The sequence below is a fragment of the Ambystoma mexicanum genome, chromosome 9 (assembly GCF_040938575.1).
Source record: "Ambystoma mexicanum isolate Mex_15411 chromosome 9, UKY_AmexF1_1, whole genome shotgun sequence".
Taxonomy (NCBI): domain Eukaryota; kingdom Metazoa; phylum Chordata; class Amphibia; order Caudata; family Ambystomatidae; genus Ambystoma; species Ambystoma mexicanum.
In genome coordinates this window covers 1,215,792,871-1,215,817,584 of record NC_090931.1, presented here as the reverse complement: position 1 = coordinate 1,215,817,584, position 24,714 = coordinate 1,215,792,871, and the positions used below count along the sequence as shown (strand labels likewise).

Genomic DNA, 24,714 nt, shown 5'->3' with positions numbered 1-24,714 from the left:
AAATGCACATATCTGTCAGACTGAAATCCCCACCTGAAGACATCAAGTGTATGATGGACTGTGCCAATGCTATTAGAAGCTGGATGGTTGTAAAGAAACTCCACCTAAACCCTGCAAAAACCGAGGTCATTGTCCTCGGTCCAACAAATCAATTGACTATCATGCCACAACACTATGTCCAACCATTTTTGATGTCCTAACCTCCCTTTCTGACCAGGTAAAAAAATAGGCTGTATATGGCAACCATCTTTGAGCTGTAAATCTCACGTAACAGACGGTCAGATCTGTTTACCACCAACTTAGGCTATTAAAACCCATCCTTCAATTTATCTCTGAATCTGACTGTTCTGTGGGTGTGGGGACCATGACTAATTATAGACTGGATTACTGCAACATTATTTTGTTAGGGGCACCAGTGAATCAGCTGCACCGACTCCAAATCTGCAGTTAGATTGATATATAGTTTTTCCAAATCTGTATCGGTTTCCTGTTACCGTAGGAAGTTATATTGGTTACCCATCCCTCAAAGAATTGAATTGAGGACTCTTTGCCTAATTCATAAATCTATCTATGGAGGAGCGCCTAGTTATCTGACTTCCAAAATCATCCTCTACACGTTCTCTGTCTGGTCAAGTGGGCAAAGTCTGCTGACTGTCCCACCATCTCACTTCGTCTACCGGGGTGAGTCGGGTGACCAATGATTTTTTAATCAAAGGGCTTTGTTTGTTGAATGCTTTGCCCGCTGATCTTCGGAAGATTTCTTACTTGAACCTTTTTTGAAAAAAAAAACAAAAAACATACTTGTTCTTATAAACTTCAGACTTTTACTGCTTAAAGGAAAAATTCTGCGCCTAGTTGCAGGTCTCTGGTTGGTTCCATTGGATATGCGCAATATAAATACAAATCAACTTCTCCAATATCATTGATCCTGGTTATACTGTACTCCTCATGCTACTGGATTTATCAGCCACTTTCGACCTGGTTGGTCATTCCATCCTGGTCGATGGCCTTGCTGTTTTTGCTAATTTTTCTCATTCTGCCTTGCTTGAGCCAACTAATTTCTTTCCACTAAACAGTCTTTGCTGATGATGCGTCTGCATGTCCAATCTCTCTTGATCTCTTTAGTTCCCACCCCCTACAAGATCTATACCCGGCCCTGTTTTATCTGCTTGACCACACTGATGTGATCTACACTAATTGCGCTGATGATACACTTATCTGGTGACTACGACAAAGACTCCCTGGCGCTCACTCAAGTTTATTCTGGTATTCATGCCTGGATGGCTACCAACTCTCTAGCACTGAACAACGCGAAAACCGAGCTGCTCATCCTTGTGACTAGTCAACGTATTAAGTTAGATGGCCGCTTGTTATGATTAAAAGTACACTTGAGGCAGCAGGTAGTTTAGGTAAACTTCTTTATTATCTGTCTTCGTCTTTAGGTAACATCAGGTACATTATACTGGAGATAGGAAGGGAGCTGAAGAATGGAGCCCACTGGCTCCCACCACCCAGCCAACTGCCAAAGGTGGAACACTCATTGTCTCAAGCATACTAAACATTCCAGGACTCATACCAACATTCCATTGATGACCTCACACATACAGACACCATGGGGAACAGGGACACAGCAGGAAGCAAATGGAAAGCCAGGTCCTAACCAATGTTCCCTCTAATTATTTTTCTCTAAGTGCGGAAATGATTAGTCTTCGTGCGCACATTATTTTCCATGTGCGCAACTGGATAACAATGTAAGCCACTTCGTGAGCAGGCGTAGTTAGTGAGCTACCATATCCGAAGAGTTTGGAAGGAGATTTCCCCTTCCCAACCACTTCTTTACAAATCAGTTTTAAAAGGAGCATTTTACAACTCTTTTTCCAAACATATAGGATACAAAATCAAATATTTATATGTAATTATAAGGAGAGCTCATTAACCAGTCTAAGACTTCAAGATAGGCCATAGTACCTACCAAAGGTACTCCTGCGCGTAGAGAAAAACGTGTATGCACAAAAAAGCTTTGCATGCTCAGGATAAACAATAGGCTTAGTTGTGCCTATTCATTTGTCAACACTATTCAGAGACAAAGCAGAAAGTGTTTAATGCCATTGGGGAAAAAACTCATGTTTATTACGAAAAACAAGTATTGCTAATCACTGATGTGGTTGTCAAAAAATTTGGACATTATGCAATTTTTGCAAATGGAATAATTGCAACTGAAAGGAATGTGTCAGAAAACATGCCAATAGGAGTTCATGTGACACTTTAATTGATAATTCAAGGGCCAGGAGAAAATGCCTCATAATTTATGTAAGGATGATAATTGCATCAGAATAACTGCACCACAGAATGTGATGATCTGAATTCCTGGGCCGCTGCTTACTATCCACATTATGATGTTGTTCTGTGAATTGTGACATTTAGTGAAAACCAGCCTTACAGCTAGGAGGCATATACTATATTAAAAACAGGGCAATGTACCCAACAAAAACGGGAAAACATGAACATATAGGAATCTACCCCCTGCTTCTACCCACAAAGTTCCACTGATCTCTTTTCTAATCAGTGACCATCAGAGCAGCGTCATTGGTAGTAACTTTAATAATATTACTGCATGATCCCAAGAGGAATTTGAAGGGGAAAGAAAATATTTCAATAACCATGAAATATCCCTACTGGCAAAGCCAATTACTTTCTTACTCCCTGAAAAAAAACGTTGATTCCAAATATGAAGTAAAATCGCATCAGAGCCCTGATTGTAACCCTGACATAGGAAGTGAAATTACAGGGCACATAATACAGCCTATAGTTTTTCCCACCCTTGATCATCACAGGCTACAAACAAGGTTTCTTCTGCCGCTCGTTGAAGAAAATCACATATATTTGCCCTTTAAGTCAATAGCACCAATGCTCACAGTTACAACATATTGAGTACCTTCTTTTTTAAATAGGGACCCCTCTTCTGAAATTCATTGAACAAGATGCATGGGGATTCTAGAAGAAATAAATACAAACCCATGAATATATTGAAAAGTCCTCAGAAGCTGTTGCTCTCCAATCATAGGGTAATTTTAGCAAAAATTAATATTTGAGTTTTACATTGCGTTAACTTGCAAGGGGAACTCTTCAAAGAGCTTTTGTGGCATATGTACAAAGAATAGGAAGCATGGGATGAAGTTAAATATTCAAGTATTCTGCTTACTTAGTCAGTACCCGATATTTGAGCTGACACTCGGGTTACATAATGTGGGTAATGCTTTTACGAAGGCACCATGAGTAACAGAGATTTGTGTGCTTCAATGTCATTCATATTATAACCTAAACCAAGACTTGTATCTAAGTCTGTAACCTTTTGCTAAGGTAGGCAGAGTCAAGGTTGTCTGGTAACATCTGAATGTGGCCTGGGGCGGAGTTGGAGTCATACGGTATAAGTGTGGTAGAGTCAAGCATAGAATCCTGGGTGGGGAGGGAAGAACATTTAGTTAATGTGTGCAGCCATATCTTAGTTAAATCTTCTGTTTATGGAGCCACTTTTTCATATTAATTTTTAACCTCGTGTGGGTGTATTCTATTTTTAGAGTTTTTAGGTTTTTAAGGCCAAGCTTGCATAGTAGGGCTATGTCAATAGGTTACACCAGAGTATCAAGAATAGTTTGTATAATTTAGCTTCATTTTGAGAGAAAGCAAATCTAAGGTACCTGCTGTGGCTTGTGCCTTATTAAATCTCATTTGAATAGGTAGGAATTGTGTCTTTGTGCGCTGCTAAAATTCTTCTGAGCGGCACCCAGAAGGAAACTGGGCAAGCGCACATGCGCACAGCTTAGAGGGAACATTGGTCCTAACCAGGGTAGGCAAATCCAAATGCCAGATCCTAACGCCTCCTTCACTTCCAACAACACTAAAATATAAATAATCTTTAAGTCTAACTCACCATCCTGCTGGACACACACAGGGGGCGACACTCACACTGCGTCAGCCTGGTTAACTTCAACCAACTATCCATTTGGGCGTAACTAACGAACATGGGTGGAACCCTCACCACAATCCTACTATCGATCCAACCCCAGGGGACTTGACTCCTCCTGCTTCTCCCTTCCACAGAAGCACCTCAAAGCTGCCACTTTTGAGAACTGACCGCCCCTCCGCGGGCACAACTACTGCCAACACAAACATCAAGATAATCAAAAAACACACTACTCCCTCCGCTAACCCCTGCCACAGGTTAGCATTTAAGGCTGCTACCATTGAGAACTGACTGCCCCACATCAGTCACGGTGAGGAACCTACTGCATTAGGCCAGAAACCCAACTAACTTTTCAATGACCAAGTTCAGGGGACTGGTGACTTTCAAAAGACGCTAGACGCACAAAGAAGCACCACACTCACCGTGCAACGAACTCTGTCACTCGTACCCAAACAGTCAGTGACCAAGCACTTTCAGATCATCTAAAACGTTCCCCCATGGAACCATGATGCCACCACCAAGTCCTAGTGAGTTGGCCAAACTCGCAAGACCCATTGTACGGTGATGATTGAAGGATATTCCATCACTGCTGTGACATTTGAAAAAAATGGCAAAAGTTCAAATTGGTCACCCTACTTCACAGGAAATCTAACCAGAGAACCAGCTATCACAACACTCAAATCCAATGGGTGCAACCATCCCCACTGGGACAACAAATAGTGACCAAACCCTGTCTACTTTCACCAAAGTACTAAACTAAAATTCCAGTCATCCTCAGCTGGTTTCTGGATACTAGACATGTCCATAACCACAGGAGGACAGAACACTAATCACACAATTACTCTGCAGCAAGTGTCCCTCTCACACCAGCCATACAGGATGCATCCCCGTCCCTCGCACACCTTCCATAACAGACAAGTCAGTAAAACAGGGTGTAAAATGAATAAACACTAAACAGTGAATGCCCACTGTAACAAAATATTGACCATAAACATCCTGAACATTCCATGTTGCATTTTGGGACGAACATACTGCAAAGCCACAAATAATGTTAATTCTAACATTAATTCCTTTACAAAGACATCATCATTGAAAATCCATGTTGCTTTTCAGCACTGACATGCTGGAAACCTCAAAGAAATGTTAATCCTAACACCTCTTCTTCTTTTTTTTTATCTCTGGCTTCACCATTAAAGTAGCTGACAAAGTTAAAACACTATGGTTAGTCTTGGACTCCGAACGGTCTATAACTCCTTATATCATCCAGTTTTGATCCCCCTGTGTATACTATCTTAGATTACTGAGACATGTTGGACCTTACCTCTGAAATCAACTGTTGTTTTATAGCTAGGGAAGTTGTGGGTTCAAAGTTGTATTTTTGGAATGGCCTTCTCATTGGCACCTCACAAGCCAACTTTCATAAAATGCAAGTTTTCATAACAGCGCGGCTCGTATTGTTTGTAATCTTACTCTGTGGGCCCATGTCACTCCCGCCAGGCAGTCTCTACACTGGCTTCCAGTCCAGCCATGTGTTAAATACAAGTTTCTAACTTTGGTACATAAATGCCTTCAAGGCTCTGTCCTGCATATCTCACCAGTCGCATCAAATGTTCTATCCCAAGTGGATAACTTCACTGCATCGACTCTTTTCAGCTGGAGGTCGGTCGCTTCAAGCTGCATCGTACCAGCAATTCCATGTTTGATTCTGCTGCCCCTACTCTCTGGAATAGCCTGCCTTCTTCCCTCTGCTGCATTGCTTCCACCTCATGTTACAAAAAAGCTCTTAAAACCTACCTATTTGTTCCTGGCTAGCCTCTTCTCTGCTTCTTGGCCTGACCGTGTTTGATGACCTTTCCTTGTTAAGCTGATTGTTTCTCTCTTGTTCCATTTTCTTTCCCTCTTTAGCGCTCTGAGGCCCATGGGCATGTGGTAATATTGCAAATCAATAATAAATGTGGCACATAAAACAGGCACCTCCTCAATCTCTGTCTTTTGATCTGGAAGAGGTGTTAAGCAGTGTCTGTTTTCCTTACAGTGTTGGTTTGGCGGGTGGATTTCTTGTTTGGTTATGAGGCAGCTGTGATGTTGTTTTATGATGCATCCACTGCCCGTATACTGGCTACTGGTCCCCTTTCTGATAGTTTGAAGCTGTTTAAGAAAATGCACCAGTGATGACCTTTGTCTCCCCTGCTGTTTGTCCTTGTACTTGAATCGTTGGTCCAGTACAGGAGGGATTCTCGTGAGATCCGGAGTCTGCTATGGTGGAAGCATGTGCAAGGTATCTCTTTTTGCTGACAACATTTCGATGACACTTTCTGAGCCCGACTCATCTCTTTGGGTGCTTCAGGGTGCCCCAAGTGAGTTTGGTAGAATAAATGGGTTAAAAATCAATGTGGGTAAATCGGAGAGTCTCCATATTTATCTTCTACAAGATAGCTGGGAGTCATTATTGGAATGTACCCATTCTGCTAATGTGGAAAGAAAATTGAAATACCTGGGCATTTATCTTACACGTAATGCAAATTGTTTATATGGAGTCTAAGTGCCTGGCAGTGCTGTCTGTCAAAAGCCCACGCATGCTAAAAGGAGATTTTAACATTTTTCTATTTTATCGTAAAGAGGCGATTACCAAAAGAGGTCCAGAAGGCATTAGATACAATTGCGGGAATTGAAGCCAAAGGGTGCACAGAGATACAAAGCATACTAGTCCACCATTGTAAGAGAATCAAGGAGCGGGACAGGGAGACCACCCAGTAGCATCAAACAGACGAGGAAAAACTAGTGGAAAAGAAACTAAGGTTGTCATCTAAGCACCAGTGATGGCACCGGTTCAGGGGGAAAGTACAGGAGACGCAACAAATTGTGAATGCCACAATTAGGCTACTATAAGGTGGAGGACAGGGATAATGGGGTGAGGGAGACAGTACCCTAACCCACAGTGGCAGTATGAAAGAGCACCAAGGGGAAGAGGAGGATTTCGAGGAGCAAGAGGCTTTGTGGTGATAGTGCCCTGGGGAGGAGGATTGGAAACATCACAGTGATGGTATTGCGGGAGATGGGGGCATTTCGCTAGGGAATGTAAGAACAGGCCCGCAATGGGATTTAATTGTGGGCCCTCACCTCCAGAGCAAGGATTCCAAGGGCCTCAAGGAATGGGACAATAGCAATTTGGGCGAGGGGGTCAAAATCTGTTCCCTTATGGGGCTGACGGGCAAGGGCAACAACCACAGCAGGGGGAGGGAACAGAGTTTAACAGGATGGCAGGAGGAACAGGCACCCCATTCTAAGTAGTTAAAATGGCGGGGGCAGCCCTTTTCGATTCCCTGGGAGAAATACATATTCTGATTTAGGACAGCCCACAGAGAGCACTTGCGTATCCAATCCTATTGACAACTGCACACCCTGAAGAGGGGCCCTTGGTGGAGGCGGAAATAGGAAACAAGCAATTTATTTTTATGGTAGATTCAGGTGCAACTAAATTGTGCATCATGGAGGTGAACTTTCCATTATCAGGTAAAACTCTCGACACGCAGGGATTCTCTGGGGCTATTTCTACGATTCCATACACTGAGGAGCTGGACATAAACGTGGGAGGCAAGGTAGTACGAGCCCCCTTGTTATATTCAGAGTTCTCCTGTTAACTAGTTGGGTAGGGATCCGATCAGTAAACTAAATATAACTATATCATTCACAGATCAAGGGGTAGTGTGTTTCACACCGTGGGATGTGTAGCTCGAGCAATGGTAATAATCAATGCAATGGCAAGAGAGTGTCGATAGTCCGTGGAGTTCCTGTAGTCCTGGACATCCCTAGAAGGGTGCATTTACCCTGCTGCGAGTGTGATTAGGAGTACGCATATAATGGAGTACCCCTGGAAGTTGGGCTACCCTCACAGCTTTATAGCTTGGTTAAAAGTTGTGTGCTCTTGGGAGAGTTCTTGCTGGCTTGTGGTTGGGACAGCTCTGCTCTCAACATAAATGTAAATCCCAGTCTAATATACTGATTTCTCAAACTCTTCATATTTTGATTCCCAACAAGGTACTGGAATCTTAACAGGGAGTTGTAATTGGATTTCTTTGGCGAGGAGGGGCGCATAGAGTATTGCAGATGATCATTTTTCTTCCATGTTCCTACGGGATTTGGCATGTCCAAATATAAAGTACTTCCAGTACTGGCCACAAGAATGAACTTGTCCTTTTTCACTGTTCTGGCTACCGATTTTAATCAAACCCCACAATTTACCATGGCATTTAGGAATAACCACTTTGGTATTGGCTCAGGGAGGATGCAACCTTGACACCCACATAGTCTCAGGCAGACCATAAAATCCTTTGATAGCTGTAAGAGGGATTTCAGATTCGGAGAGTTGGATTGCTTGATTTATTTTTAGCTTAGAGACTCACTTTCCCACAAATGTGTCCAGAGTAAGAAAGTCAGACTCTTGACCAATTTGAAAAGCTGATATTATCTGCATGTTCTACTGTGCACCTGATTTATAAAATGTACTTATTACAAACTACTCCTTTGGTTAACCCAGTAAAAGGAAACATTTTAGATTGAATGGAGGATTTGTTTCAGTTGTCATCCACCACAGAATGGAGCAGATTGAAAGGTGCACACACTATGCGTATAGATGTGTCCAGTACAATGAGCAATTTTATCAAAATGATTTATCAGTGTTCTAGTACCTATGATATGATGAAGTATCTTTTGCTGTAGAGTGTGCGGTTTGCCGCCTCTTTCGTTCCTATCTGGTGGTCTTGCCATAAACTGGTCAAGTTTTGGAAGTTGATTGTAGATTAGATCCCATTTATTACCAGACTGTGTTTACCTAGGGACCCAGTGGTCTGTCTTCTGAGTAAGCCAGTTGGGAACACCTTTCCTTTGTCCCTGCTGTCAGGCGACCTCTTGAACACATTGTTGCTATAAACTACACACTTAATCACAAACAGTTGGAAATGCAGAGACATCTCAAATTTAGCTGTCTTGTTTCAAAAGCTACAGTTGATTTAATTAAGGGAAACTTATTTTGCTTTGTGGGTAGATATGTCCACCTTTCTATTTGTAGCCCATTTTTGGAATTAGCCAAAGCCCAACATCAAGATTATACTTTTCCCACAAGACAGAGCTCTGGGACTGTGGAATATATCTAATTTAATGGTGAATATTTGCTAAACTTGCTCTAAGAATGCTAATGTTTTGGTGACGTTGATCCATTTAGACGTGTTTTATTACTGTGGTACTTTTGCCTTACTCTGTTCTTCTGTTCATGGCCTTTTATCCTTCCAATGTGATGATTGCTGGCTCATTGTGTCAAAATGATAGTTAATGCTTTCCTCTTACTTTAAATTGTATTGTTAAAATGTTTAATACATTGTAACAAAAAAGGGACAACAAAGCACCAAAAATTGAAATCTGCCCTAACAGTTAGTACTGCCATTCCAGCATCTCCTGCTTGTTTTCGGATATATGTACACACGTACATACTCACTTTTATATACTCGCACACTATGCTTTGGCCACAGAGTGGGGAAGTTTCCATTGAGTTATTAATCAGAGTTTACCTGTTGCTCAGAGACCATAATTAACAAGTATGTTCTGTTTTTAGCATTTTATATAGTGCCACATTGTATGTAATCTATATTATACTTTCCTTATATGGCTGCGTTGTTCCAACTAGATATGTTTAAATCGCAGGAGAAAGTTCTCGTATGTATCATTCACTGTTTTCCATCGTTCTGCTTTGCTAAATGTCTTTTCTTTGTAACTAAATAAAATCTTTTTCCTTAGGTCATCCATTTATAAACCCAGATGGCACACCTGTAGTGTATAATCCTCCCATCTCTCAGCCACATGCTAGGACGCAAGTGCCTGGACCTGCACAGCAGCAACCCCCTCCTCCGCCACCGCCACCACAGCACCAAACAGCTAATCACATTATGTCGCAGGTGCACATCTCCATATCTGTCATTTAAGTCATGTCCGCTACTTATTGTGTGAATGATGACAGTTCTTTCAGCATTGTCACCTTAAAATGTGTATCATACTGGTCATGAAGTACTGCAAACAACGCAGAATTTAAATTACTTAAATACTAAACTACAAAAGTAGTAAATCAACAGATGTATTTGGTAGTCCAACATGTGATGCCTGTTATGGAGTTAACTACTTCCACCATGTGGTACAAACTGCTTCTTAAACTGTTATATATTTTTTAAAGGTGTGCAACTGATAATGTGGGTACATGTGCATGGCCATGTTTGCCTAATATAGTGCAAACGCCGCTTAGTGCCCTGTTGCACTACTTTGTACTTAACCTTGCAGTCTGATTTTCTTTTCAAACTTATTTTTCTTTAACGTGCAGATTGCAACATACACCTATTATCAATAGGATATGATGGGGAGGGGGTCAGGGAAGTTTGGAAGAATTGTTCATTCGAAGCATAGCCCATGAATCACCTTCCTCCATACTTGAGGGCGATCCCGCTAGCTTGGTCAGGAATGGAGCCATTTTGAGTGCAGACAAATATCCCTCAAACTTGATTGGACTACGCATTGATGTGCGTACATGGCCTCGCCCTTCCAGACACTACCATCAGCCTTTGCCTCCCCAGTCATGTTCTCTGTCTGACAGGACAGAGCTCTTGTTGCCAGAGGTCTCATTTTCTTTTTTCCTTTTAATTTTTTTCAATCTGCTTCCCTCAGGCCCTTCCGGGTGCCCCGGTCCCTTGCTTATACAGGGTTAAGAACGTTTTGTGGCCTGCCCATGCTCAAGAAGCAGTTAGCCACTGCAGAACCACATTAACTCTGCTTGGAGTGCTTTGGCCCAGAACATCGGTAAGACTGCTGCTGGTGCTGAGACACTTCGGTGCTTGTAACTACTTGTCCGCTTAAGCGGGGGGCAGAAGTTGTCTCCAGACTGTTGTCTCGACATCAGCACTTCCTGGTGGTGAAAAGATGTCAGGAGGCAACTACTCTTCCCCTTCAGGGCACCTGTGTTGGGGAATTCCTTTCCTAATGTCTCTTCAGCCAGTAGTGATTCTTGTGACCCTTTAGCAACCTCAGATTCATAAGTGGTTTCCTGATCAAAGACTATTTACATGGGCAACCCAGAGGTTCCCGCTCGGGGGCCAAATCTGGACGTGGGTTGGAGGATCCCCATGTTGAGGCTAATACTGGACTGTGGTTTGAGACTTCCTCCAGGAAAGGGGATGAATCTGTTGGCTCCACCAAGGTTTTCCGTAACCTTCAACAAAAGGCTTCAAAGCATCCAAGCCACACTAAGCAATCTGACAAGATGGCGGATGGTGCCAGTCAGAAAATGGCACGGTGTCTGACTGTGACACAGGAAGTTCTTAGGCATTCAATTTGTCCATGAACAGGCTGTTCAAAGAGAGACTCAAGGACATTTGCCATCAATAGTTGGACCTGTTTACTCCTTGGGTACAGTGGCCAGCTTCTACAAGGACATTGCTGCCCACCCAATGTGGACCTCTCTTCCTCTTCTTTAGCACTGGTGTTTTCTGCTCCATGGTTGTCGGGAGGGAGGGGGCCTTTTGGGTCCATACTTTACATTTCTCATGGGGATGTCTTCTGGAGACTGGTTCTTCACCAAATGTCAGTGATTTATGTAGTCTCCAGCAATGAGGGGTTACTTCAGCAGTATGATCATGGCGGTGTTGCCCCCTCAGTCAGCAATCAATGTTGCTCCTGCCACTGCCACCATCTTTCTAGTTGTGGTGTCATATTCCTCCTTTGGGGCCTTGCTGTGACGAATTGGCATCTGGCAATGGCATAGAAGCCCCCGCTTTTTGATTTTTATTAAAATTCTAAATGATATGGGTAATTTCATCTGAGGAAGGGAAATCTGCTAAATAGTTCTCCCTTTCATAAACTCCATGCCAGAAGCATAGTGTACACATGTTCCCCGTTGGATCAGTAGCCTGATCTGCAGCTCTTACTCTTGAGTTGCACAGAGCAAATTCAGGGGTCACAGGAGCCCTCTTAATAAGCCATAAGTTATGGTGGCTAGTGTATCTCATAATTATCCAAGCCACATTAAATTGATATGTTCACCCTTGTGCCCAGCTCAGCTGTGGACAAGTTGTGTATTCCCCCCAGCCAGGTTTTGTCTGCTGCTCCCTGCAAGACTATATCCCTGGTGGTTGCCTCTCTTTGATACTTTGTTCGGGCAGGCAACACCCTGTCCAGTGAGACAGCCACTCTACAGGAAGCTGTCCTGGGAAAAAAGAATCAAAGGGCACACCCTTCACAAAAGGTTACTGCATACCAAAAGGGCCTTTGATGCTATTGACAAGGGACGAGGGTGGAATTACCGTAGACAGCGGGAACTCAGACCAGCTGGAGGAAGGTTGCATTATCTTGTTTTCTCTTTACCGCTCTTCCTTTCTGTCCCCTCCACTTCCTTTAACACAAAGCATGTTGGGTTTGATATCAGAAGGCAAAGTCCCCTTGTTCCAAGAACAGGGATTGGACCCAGAAAGCAGGTTTGCTTTTGTATAATCACCTTTTAAACTTTTGCCTTTAAAAGGAGGGATCTCAGTCCTCCTTAGATTCACTCTGGAACAAACACCTTAAGCTCTTCAAAGCACTTCAACAGAGGTGAAGACTGAGTGTCCAAGGCAGAGGCAAGCTCTGTTCCCTAATCATCCCCAGGGCACATTTTGGGTGACCTGCTGCTGGAGCAAGATTTAAATCTCTGCCAGCCATACTGTTGTCCAGGACCTGACCACGTTGAAGGACCCTGGAAGTGTGGGCGATTCATTTTATCATTGAGTCCCTGGATTGGGACTCGCAGCTACCTGCAAGTAAAGGCTGCCAGGATCCCTGTGTTTCCGCCATAAAACCGCAGGACCATCCACAGTTGCCTTTGGCACTCTACTGATCCTCGGGGTGCTCTTAAGCGTTCTCCAACCAGTTTGCTGTCCCACTGCGCCAGCGGAGCAAGTCGCTTCCCTGGCTTGAATTTGAAACTCATGGGTGCACCCACTCCCCTTGAATCTACTACAGTCAGCCAGACCTGGGGGTCCTTTGATCCTTCGAATTGCAAGCTTTGAACGTCGCACTGGGGCTGCCAGACTCAAATTGCTCATCCAGCCACCAGCATCTTCGCTGTCAAACCGACCCTGGTGGCCCTGATCTTGCTCAAAAGGTAATGAACTTCAGCTAAACCCCCCCTACCCCCAACTCTACACCTGCTCGCTGTCTGGAACTAAGTGACCGGATTTGATCCTGTTTCTAACTTCTTGAACAGTACCGAGTAGTTTGATGCTGTTGAACCGTCAAGAACCACAGAAAGGTATTCCTTCGTACCTGCCTTCTTGGTCGATCTTTTGGCCCTACAAACGGGTTAGGTCATTTCAATCCATTTTTACACCAGAACATAGCCTTTTGACAAACTTTGTGGTTATTATGGTCTTTCACCCCGGATTCATTACCCAGAGTGCTGCATCATTCTATCCTTTGCATATTCTGTGTTCTTTACTCAGGGGTGGGTATTGTGGAGTGTGTTTCTATTTAGTTAGTATTGCAGATGGTTTAAAGTGTGTATATATATTTTCCTAGAACCTTAATTGGACATTTCCTTTATTTTGGATTGTTGTGCTTTGCTTTTTGGGTTGCTACTGATTCCCATGCACAACTCTCTTGGGAGGTTAGCCTTCTCTCAGCCCACATTAATACAAAAGGCAAAGGAGGTTTATCTTGTAACTGTCTGTTTTATCTTTTATGATTGGAATCACTCTTGTTTTGTAGCAGGTAGGTGCTTTATCCACTATACCCATGTATTCGTGCAGGGCTGAAGCCGTTTTGTCCTACTCCCACTGTCCAGTGCACCTCCCCTGAAACTGGGCCCCTGGCACCCCCCACCCCCAGTGCATCCACCTTTAATACCTTGGCCCCCACTGGTGACTCCAGCTCTAGCACATTCCCATCCGTGGCCTTTGATCCTCTGTCTTCAGGATTAGGGCATAAGAGTGATGATTTGGAGAATTGGCAAGAGCATCTCACAAAAGGATGGGAGGGTTGTTTGCATTTTAGGAGGCACCCATGCCAGAATCCCCCTCTCTCCCCAGCTGAGAAGGAGGTGCTAGCAGGGTTATTTTCCTCCCATTTTAAATGGACCTGATGTTAGAAGCCCTCAACCGTTTGCAGAAGCACCATTCCAGTTCTGTTGGCAACAGCAGGTTGAACATGTGAACGTCCCTTGCTCTGTTTGCTTGGCCTCCCATCCTTAGCCCTTGTCTTCAGTGGTGACTGCTTCTACTCTCCAGTAAGTCCTCAGATGGCACCTCAGCAGCTTCAGTTTTGGGTAAAGAGGACAATCTCCTTGATTGCTACAAGCGCAGGTTTTACCAGAATTCAGGCTTGCAGCTCCAGCACAACAGTTACTCTGCTCTTTTTGGCTGTTGCCAATCAGAATCTGTGGTGGGTGCTAACAGGGTTCAAGGAAAGCTGCCAGCAGACAAACTGGAAGCCTTTAGTTCTGGGCAGACAAACTGGAAGCCTTTAGTTCTGGGCAGACAAACTGGAAGCCTTTAGTTCTGGGCTGATTAAGGCCAGGGAGTCCTTTCAAGATCTTTTTTTTTTTTTAACTTTTATTTTTGTCGGCAGAGGTTCACAAGGCACATACTTCAAGGCAACAAATAATTAAATCAAGCATAGCATAAAACATCGCAGTGGTTACAGAATGTAGTTCCAACAGTGGTTATAGAGCATCAACAATACAGAAATACACAGCAGAAATCACGGTGCATGGATGGAGACCGGAGATGAGCCAGATCCGGGCGTGTTCTCACTTTGATTGTTGAGATATGTATTAAATTCGCTCCAGATGTTCCTGGGGCGAGATTGGGCGGGCAGCATTGTCAGGTTTTCCTCCTCACAGTTCCGTGACCATGTGAGCATACCCAGCCATTTCTGAGAGGCGGGTGGGGAGGAGTGCTTCCATTTCTGAAGTATACATTTTTTGGCAATTATGCAGCTTCTATTCAAAAACTTTTTCAAGCGCTTAGTTTCGTCAGACCTCCAGACCCCAAACGGAACTGCCAGAGGATCGGGATCAATTACAGTTTCAGTTACTGCACTTAGTGTATGAAGGACACTGTCCCAGAAACCGGACAATTTGTTACAGGTCCAAAACAAATGCAAGTGATCAGCATCCACTGCCCTGCAGCACGGGCAGAGGTGCACCTCAGAGCGAGCAAACCCCAATGTCCTGCGTGGTGTATAGTAAAGCCTATTGAGAAGCTTGTATTGCATAGCACGAAAACGGAAATTGAGGGAAACTTTTTGTGTGTGGCAGCACATGTCCTCCCACAATTCATCAGGTATTTCTAGACCCAGTTCAGCCGACCATCCGTCGCGCGCCCCAAGAGCCGGAGTGGGAATGATGTCTTGTAGGATTTGGTACAGTGAAGAGACGACGCCACGTGCGCCGCCCGAGTTGGCGATGTAGGCTATCGCCGGGTTATCTGGGGGCTCATCCGGAAAGGAGGACCACATGGTGCGGAATGCGGCGCGAAGCCTGTAGTATTGAAGAGTCTCTAGGGGGAATCTGGTGTGCCCCGGTCTCCAGGTTTGGGGGCCTATGAATTTGCCTTTGGGTTAGAAGTCGGACAGCGCCCGAGACCCCAGCGCCGGGCCAAAGCGGTATCAAGCGTGGGCTCCAGGCTCGGAAAGGCCCGCACGGGAAGCCATTTGTAATATGGGGAGGGCCCACTTTTCGAGTGTAGCAGACGTGATCAGGCATACAGTCGCAGCAATGGGGTCGACGGGGGAAATCAGATGTGTAGCGTCGATGTAGTATCAAGGACATCAAGTTAATACCAGCGGAAGCAAGCCGTTCCAGTTTGACATGTGGGCGCACTGGGGAAACCGGGTACCAATGAGTAGCATGCTGGGCCTGGGCCGCGATCCAGTATAGTTCTAGGTCCGGATCAGCAATACCACCCCGTCTGTATGAAAGTGCCATGTCAGTCCACTTCTTGCGCACCGCACTGTAGTGCCAGGGAAATTGTACACAGAGCATATGCAATTTAGTGAAGTAAGCCCTCCCAGGCCATATAGGAATGTTGCAAAAGGTGTATAAGAGCTTGGGGAGCAAGATCATTTTAATAAGGGATAGATGGCCAGAGACGGACAACGGGAGAGTGCGCCATCGTGAAATTTTGGTCTCAACTGTTCGTGCTACAGCTGAGTAATTATCGGCAAGCAAGGTGAGCTTAGTGAGGGACATCTGCACCCCAAGGTATCTCACACCCTCAGTGGCCCAGTGCAGGGGATACTCGGTGGTGGGCTGCAGGGTGGCCTTAGTGAGCGGGAAAATCTCCGATTTGAAATAGTTAATTGTAAATCTGGAGTGGGTGCCGACCTGGGTGATCTCTCAGTATGGGATATAGGTGGGTTGTGGGATCTCTGACATATAGTAGGACATCGTCAGCATATAGAGATATTATTTTAGGATCGTCAACCAGTCATACTGCCATGATCACTGCTTCCAAGGAGCCAGCACCAGCCCAACGTCCTTGGAAGCAGGCCCCTAACCCTAATCCTAGGCACCAGCCGGTCCCCACTGGGACCTTTTGGACCTTGTCCTGGCGCCGGTGGCACCAGGCTCATCAAAACCATTGGTCCCGGCACTGGAAGCGCCGGGCTCATATTAGGTGTGAGGATGCTTGGGTGGACTTACCTGCAGCAGACCATGCTGCTTACTTACCAGCCACTTAGAAGCTATCTAAGAACAGGAACTACTTTCTTACCTGGGTGGGGCAGCTCCACTCCCTGGATACAGCACTGGAACTCTTCTGGAAACTGGAACTCTTTTCTTACCTAGGCGGGGCCGTGGAAGAAGACGCCTCATCACTCCAAGGCTATTTAAACCACACCCGATAGATGAAGCGTGCTTCGCGTTATTCTGCATCTGCAGCAGAACGCTCACCGAGTTTGCTCCGGCTTTTCTTCGTCTGATCCTGGACCTGCAAGAATCTACTTACCATTTCAGTATCCAGACATCATCAGCACCTGCAAAGAACAGAAACAACAGGTTAGCAAGGCGAACTTTACACGCAGTACTCACTCACCTGATCCATCGGCTGCGGCCGCTTCTTCACGCCGCATCTCCACCTGCAAAGGTAAAAGCATTGCCATACTTACCGGCACGCTGTGAATTCCGGATTTCTTCGTTCTGCATCGCCGCCTGTAAAGACAAAGTATCGTTAACAACTTACTGGCATTCCGCGGACTCCGGCGCTGCAAACCAATATCTGAAAGGCAAAAGAAAAGACATTAAGCAGGTATTTACTTACGTCCATCACGCTCGTCGCAATCAAACGCCTGCAAATACTCCGGCGTCTCTGTAACACGAACTAAGCTGCAAGGAAAGAGACAGTTAGCGCGCTTGCCATACTTACGAACTTCCAGGCGCTTCACTTCATCTTCCATCTCAAGAGCCCTGCAATACATAAGGGAAAAGCATTATATAGAGTCTGCATATAAACGTGCCACGCATTTAAAGACTATAAAGGCAAAAGGTGTCCAGAAACTCACCGCTCGTGCAGATAACGACGGTAACCATCCTCTGAATTCAAGAGGCCTATGTTTCACCAGTGAAGGAACTGGCAACGGCACCCTGCACCAGACGCAGATGGAGAGCCCAGCATTCACCTATATAAGGTGAGCACGTTGACCTGGGGGGGGGGCTCTACGAAAAAGCTGGGAAGAGAGAGAGAGAGGGACATTCAACTACCCAGACCATTAACCCCCATATTCTTTCACCTGCAGAAACCTCACTCTTCGAGTCCGACACACAGTGCGAAGAGGTTCGACCCCAGAAGCCAATCGAGTCCTGCACATCACTTTTCGAGTCACAGACAGCTTCCTGCCAAGACCCGCGCCTCCGTGGGAATCAGGTGAGCGTTACAGAACGCGAAGCCCACCACAAAACTCCTACCCAGGCGCAATGGAAACCTCAGACACTGATCAACTATCCCAGTTGCTCGGGGAATTAAGAGCAGAAGTACATGCAGCTCGTCAGGAAACGAACTCTCTAAGAAGAGAACTGATAATTTCCAAGGAGCTAACAGAGGACCTTGCTAGGCAGTTGTTACAAACGCAGGCAGGACAGATACCTTTGCCCGTTCCAGGAGGGAGTTATCCTTCTGCATCAGCTTCAAATCCAGTGCAAATCAATCTGCCCGGTAATGTGCCCTTGGCTCCGCCCGAACGCTTTTCTGATGATCCAAAGAAATTCGCAGTGTTCATCAACCAGTGTCGCCTACACTTCTTACGTCGACCAGCTGCATTCCCAACAGACCAGACCAAGGTGGCTTTCGTGCTTTCTTATCACAGTGGCAGCGCTGCAGATTGGTCGATCCCTTTAGTCACCCAGGATGATCCGGTTTTACATGATTTTCAGGCCTTCCAGTCCAGCATGGAGAAACTGTTCGCAAGACATGCACAAGGGCAGGCCTTGGACAATGAACTTCTCTCATTACGACAGGGTAGTCAAGACCTCTTGACTTATATAGCCTCCTTCAATAGACTCATAGTGGAAACACAATGGCCCGAGGACAAGAGAATAACGCTTTTCTACAGAGGCCTGCGTGGAGAGCTCAAGGATGTGTTAGCGCAAGTTGTGAATCCTCCACAAGAATGTTCTGACTATATTGACTTAGTTGTCCAATTGGACCATAGACTACAGAACAGGAAGGCAGATCGTTCCAGATTTGATACCCGAGTGTTTTCTAAACCACAGATCTCGAATAAGGGAGCTGACACTGTGGAACCCATGCAAATAGGGGGCATGAAAGGACCTTTAACCCAGAAAGAGCGGGAAAGAAGAAGGCAGCTGCAATTATGTCTCTATTGCGGAAACTCAGGACACTTTCTTCGGGACTGTCCAGTGAAACCAGCTAAGAAGACTGTAGGAGCCGCGGATACCTGTACCACAAAGTCTGAGCAGGGAAACAACCTCGCCCGACAAGAGTAAGAGGTCCTCTTGCCGAGCATTAAGATCTGTCCCGTGACCTCGCATTTCGTGATACCCATGGTCCTCATTAGTCCTGAACGTCCGGATCGTTTGCATGCAATTGAAGCTTACATTGACAGCGGAGCAATCGGTAATTATGTGGACCGTGAAATGGTATCAAGGATGAATCTATCCTTGTCCCTAAGGCAGTAAAAGTCGTCATCACTACTGTGGATGGCACGGAGATAGCCTCCGGACCAGTAACGCATGCCACCCAAGAAGTGACGCTAGTGAGTCAAGATGGACACCGGGAGAGAATCGTGTTCGATGTAATCAAGGCCCCTCAGTTCCAGATCATTCTGGGAATCCCTTGGTTAGAGAAGCACAATCCTCAGATCGATTGGCGAGCAAAGACGGTTCAGTTTCCAGAGTGTTTTACCACTTGTTATCCTCGGTCTGATGTTTCACTGGCGGCAATCTCTTCTGAGGAGGTTCCCAAATTACCTCCCGAATACCAGGAATTCCAAGACGTCTTCCGGAAGGATCAAGCTAACACCCTGCCTCCTCATAGGTCTTACGACTGTCAAATAGATCTGATACCTGGAACAACTCCTCCTTGCAGCAGGATTTATGCCCTCACCGAGCCAGAGAACCTTCACCTCAGACAGTACCTGGACCAATACCTAGCTAACGGGTTTATCCGTCCTTCAAAATCTCCAGCTTCATCGGATTTGTTCTTCGTTCCGAAAAAGGAAGGAGACCTTAGGACTTGCATAGATTACCGCGCCCTGAATCAGATCACCGTTAAAAACGATATCCGTTACCTTTGATCCCTGAACTCCTGGACCAAGTCAAAGATGCATGTATATATACAAAGCTGGATCTCAGAGGAGCCTACCACTTGGTACGGATAAAAGAGGGCGATGAATGGAAAACGGCCTTCCGCACCAAGTACGGGCTATTCGAATATCAAGTGATACCCTTTGGACTGTGTAATGCTCCTGCTGCTTTCCAATATTTTATGAACGATGTCCTTAGAGAACTCATAGACGTGTGTGTTGTTGTCTACATTGATGACATCCTCGTCTATTCATCATCTGAAGAAGAACATCAGAGACACGTTAAAAAGGTTCTCGAGAGATTGCGTCAACATAATCTTTTTGCTAAGCTTGAGAAATGCGTTTTCAACGTAACGGAAGTAGAGTTCCTGGGATTCATATTGTCACCTAACGGAGTCCATATGGATTCAAAGAAAGTTGATGCAATTATCAAGTGGCCATCACCAACCTCTGTAAAAGGAGTTCAAAGCATGTTAGGATTCGCTAACTTTTACCGCAGATTAATTCCTGAATTTTCTCGGATAGTCCAACCCATCACCGCTCTGTTGAAAAAGAACAAACGTTTTGAGTGGTCTTCTGAAGCAGAACAAGCTTTTCAGGACTTAAAAGCTAAATTCATTTCTGCACCTGTTTTAAAACATCCTCGCCCAGAACTTCCTTACATCGTGGAAACGGATGCTTCTAGTCTTGCTATGGGGGCAGTGTTATCACAAAGAGATCCGGTCACACACCAACTACATCCTGTTGCCTTTTGGTCCCGCAAGTTTTCGCCTCCCGAGATCAACTATTCAATTACAGACAAGGAACTTTTGGCCATCAGATCGGCCTTTAAAGCCTGGCGGCATTATCTTCTAGGAGCCAGACACACAGTCACCGTAATGACTGACCACCGCAATTTACAATATCTAAAGACAGCCAAAGCTCAATCTTCCAGACAGCTTCGCTGGGCTCTGTTTCTAGCAGAATTTGACTTTATAATTACTTATCGACCAGGCAGTAAGAACGGAAAAGCAGATGCCCTCTCCCGGATGGGAGTAGATGAACATTTGACCAATCCAGAACCAATACCCATAATTCCAGAACAAAGAATTTTGGGTTTGGTCAGCGCTCAATCTTTTGAAGACATCAAGACCATGGTTAAAACACTCCTAACTCGGGCGATTTACAAGATTGGCAATTAAAGGGGAAAGAATTTTCAGTGGATCAAGACCTACCATATTTCCGAGGACGATTGCATTTAACCTGTGAGAAAATACAAAAACAAGTAATCTCCTGTTATCACGACTCTCTAATGGAGGGTCACCCTGGCATTACCAAAACCATGGAAAAGATTAAAAGACATTTCTGGTGGCCGTCATGGAAAAAGGATATTAGAGACTTTGTAATCTCCTGCGGTGTGTGTGCCCAGAATAAGAGTCAGAAGGAAAAACCAGCAGGCCTACTACAGCCACTAGACATCCCTCCCTGTCCATGGCATACCCTGTCCATGGATTTCATCACGGACTTACCTCCATGCTCGGGGTATACTACCATTTTAGTAGTCGTGGATCTATTCTCCAAGATGGCTCACTTCATTCCCCTAAAGGGTCTACCATCAGCCTCAGTATTGGCCCGAGAATTCTTAGAAAACATCGTTCGGCTACACGGTTTTCCCTCGGTTTTAGTCTCCGATAGGGGAAGTCAATTCATCTCTCACTTCTGGCGCAGTTGCTGTCGTCTAGCCCAAATTGATGTAAGACTTTCAACTAGTCACCATCCCCAAACTGACGGACAAACCGAAAGAACAAATCAAACTCTAGAGCAATATCTGCGTTGCATGCTCCAACAAACTGAAAACCCCTGGAAGGATATTCTTTGGATTGCTGAATACGTTTACAATAATTCGATTCATTCTGGAACAGGAAAGACTCCCTTCTTGTTACTATACGGACACCATCCTAGAACCTCTAACCTGGATCCTCCCCAAGAATTCGAAGCACCTGCTGTGGATCACTTGCACTCGGAGATCACCCGTACTTTTAAGGAAGCCTCGGCCCATCTGCAAAGAGCTAAAGCTCAATTCAAAAGAGGAGCAGATCGACACCGTAAAGAGGCTCCTCACTACACTGTAGGAGATCAAGTCTGGCTATCCACTAAGCACCTGCCTCTAAAGGGACCCCGCACCTTCATCCCGAGAGACCTTGGACCCTATCTCATATCTGCCATAATTAATCCAGTGGCTGTCAAATTGGAGTTACCTACGCATATGAAAATACACCCAGTATTCCATGTCTCCTTATTAAAACCTGTGCAACCAGAAACCCGATTGACTGAACTCCCAGAACCGGTTTTAGTAGATGGAGAACTTGAATTCGAAGTAAAGAACATCCTAGACTCCAAAATCTCCAAATCTAAGTTATATTATCTGGTTGATTGGAAAGGTTACGGCCCCCAGGAAAGGTCTTGGGAACCTTCAGAATACGTTCACGCACCTCGTCTGGTCAAAAAATTCCATCTGAATCACCCCGACAAGCAAAAACCCCCGGAGAAGACACGCTTAGGAGGGGCCTTGAGGGGGGGTACTGTCATGATCACTGCTTCCAAGGTGCCAGGACCAGCCCAACGTCCTTGGAAGCAGGCCGCTAACCCTAATCCTAGGCACCAGCCGGTCCCCACTGGGACCTTTTGGACCTTGTCCTGGCGCCGGTGGCACCAGGCTCATCAAAACCATTGGTCCCGGCACTGGAAGCGCCGGGCTCATATTAGGTGTGAGGATGCTTGGGTGGACTTACCTGCAGCAGACCATGCTGCTTACTTACCAGCCACTTAGAAGCTATCTAAGAACAGGAACTACTTTCTTACCTGGGTGGGGCAGCTCCACTCCCTGGATACAGCACTGGAACTCTTCTGGAAACTGGAACTCTTTTCTTGCCTAGGCGGGGCCGTGGAAGAAGACGCCTCATCACTCCAAGGCTATTTAAACCACACCCGATAGATGAAGCGTGCTTCGCGTTATTCTGCATCTGCGCAGAAGGCTCACCGAGTTTGCTCCGGCTTTTCTTCTTCTGATCCTGGACCTGCAAGAATCTACTTACCATTTCAGTATCCAGACATCATCAGCACCTGCAAAGAACAGAAACAGGTTAGCAAGGTGAACTTTACACTCAGTACTCACTCACCTGATCCATCGGCTGCGGCCGCTTCTTCACGCCGCATCTCCACCTGCAAAGGTAAAAGCATTGCCATACTTACCGGCACGCTGTGAATTCCGGATTTCTTCGTTCTGCATCGCCACCTGTAAAGACAAAGTATCGTTAACAACTTACTGGCATTCCGCGGACTCCGGCGCTGCAAACCAATATCTGAAAGGCAAAAGAAAAGACATTAAGCAGGTATTTACTTACGTCCATCACGCTCGTCGCAATCAAACGCCTGCAAATACTCCGGCGTCTCTGTAACACGAACTAAGCTGCAAGGAAAGAGACAGCGCGCTTGCCATACTTACGAACTTCCAGGCGCTTCACTTCATCTTCCATCTCAAGAGCCCTGCAATACATAAGGGAAAAGCATTATATAGAGTCTGCATATAAACGTGCCAGGCATTTAAAGACTATAAAGACAAAAGGTGTCCAGAAACTCGCCGCTCGTGCAGATAACGACAGTAACCATCCTCTGAATTCAAGAGGCCTATGTTTCACTAGTGAAGGAACTGGCAACGGCACCCTGCACCAGACGCAGATGGAGAGCCCAGCATTCACCTATATAAGGTGAGCACGTTGACCTGGGGGGGGGGCTCTACGAAAAAGCTGGGAAGAGAGAGAGAGAGAGAGAGAGAGAGGGACATTCAACTACCCAGACCATTAACCCCCATATTCTTTCACCTGCAGAAACCTCACTCTTCGAGTCCGACACACAGTGCGAAGAGGTTCGACCCCAGAAGCCAATCGAGTCCTGCACATCACTTTTCGAGTCACAGACAGCTTCCTGCCAAGACCCGCGCCTCCGTGGGAATCAGGTGAGTGTTACACGTACTCCCTTACGCGGGTGCCGTGCACGGATAAAGTCCGCCATCGGTTCTATCACCAATGCGAAAAGGATCGGGGAGAAGGGGCAGCCCTGTCTGGTGCCTCTGAATAGAGTGAACATCTCGGATGTTAGTGAGTTGACTCGTACCCGCGCAACGGGGTAAGTGTATAATAGTTTAATGAACCCTATCATGTTAGGGCCAATGCCCATTGTTTCGAGGACCAGCCACATGTATTTCCAAGAGACCATATCGAAGGCCTTCTGAGCGTCCAGCGTAACCGCTACGGCCTGGACGTCTTGATCTATACGGGACATGACATTGAATAATCTCCTGATGTTGTGGGAGGTGGACCTGCCAGGGACAAAGCCTTCTTGGTCCTCTTGTACCAAGTGCGTTATAATGGGCAGAAAGTGGTTAGCATTGATCTTAGCAAAGATCTTTGTGTCTAGGTTCATGCGGGAGAGAGGTCTATAGGACCCGCACTCGTCCTCAGGTTTACCTGGTTTGAGCAGTACCGTGATGACCGCTTCCCGCATGGAAGGGGGAAGGATAGCGGCTCGGAGTGCCTCATTCCATACCTCCAACAGCCGGGGGGCCAGAATAGCCACATGCTCTCGATAGAAGTCCGCCGTGAGGCCGTCAGGTCCCGGCGCCTTGCCTATAGGTAAGTCTGAAATAGCCGATACTATCTCGTCTAGCGTAAACGGGGCATCCAACTGGTCCCGGGTCTGTGGGGAAATTTCCGTGGTGGGGATCTGGTCAAGGAGTTCACACATTTGTTGTTCAGTATGCTCTACGGGCTGGGAGTAAAGGGATCTATAGAACTCGGTGACTATATCCAGTATTCGATGGTCCGCCCATTGAGCGTCACCATTCTGGTCTTTTATGGAAGTGATCTGCGTGCGGCCCAGTTCTCCCC

General features: G+C 45.8%; 1 protein-coding gene across 10 annotated transcripts in view; it reads left to right on the top strand.

The window, feature by feature from the left end:
• The window catches only part of R3HDM1 (R3H domain containing 1), a 1,943,510-nt gene that overhangs the window by 975,111 nt on the left and 943,685 nt on the right, over window positions 1-24,714 (top strand). For all 10 annotated transcript variants that reach the window (XM_069616551.1, XM_069616544.1, XM_069616545.1 and 7 more), the window contains one exon: window positions 9,755-9,912. In XM_069616551.1, coding sequence (XP_069472652.1) covers window positions 9,755-9,912 — 158 coding nt within the window. The remainder of the gene's footprint in view (window positions 1-9,754; window positions 9,913-24,714) is intronic.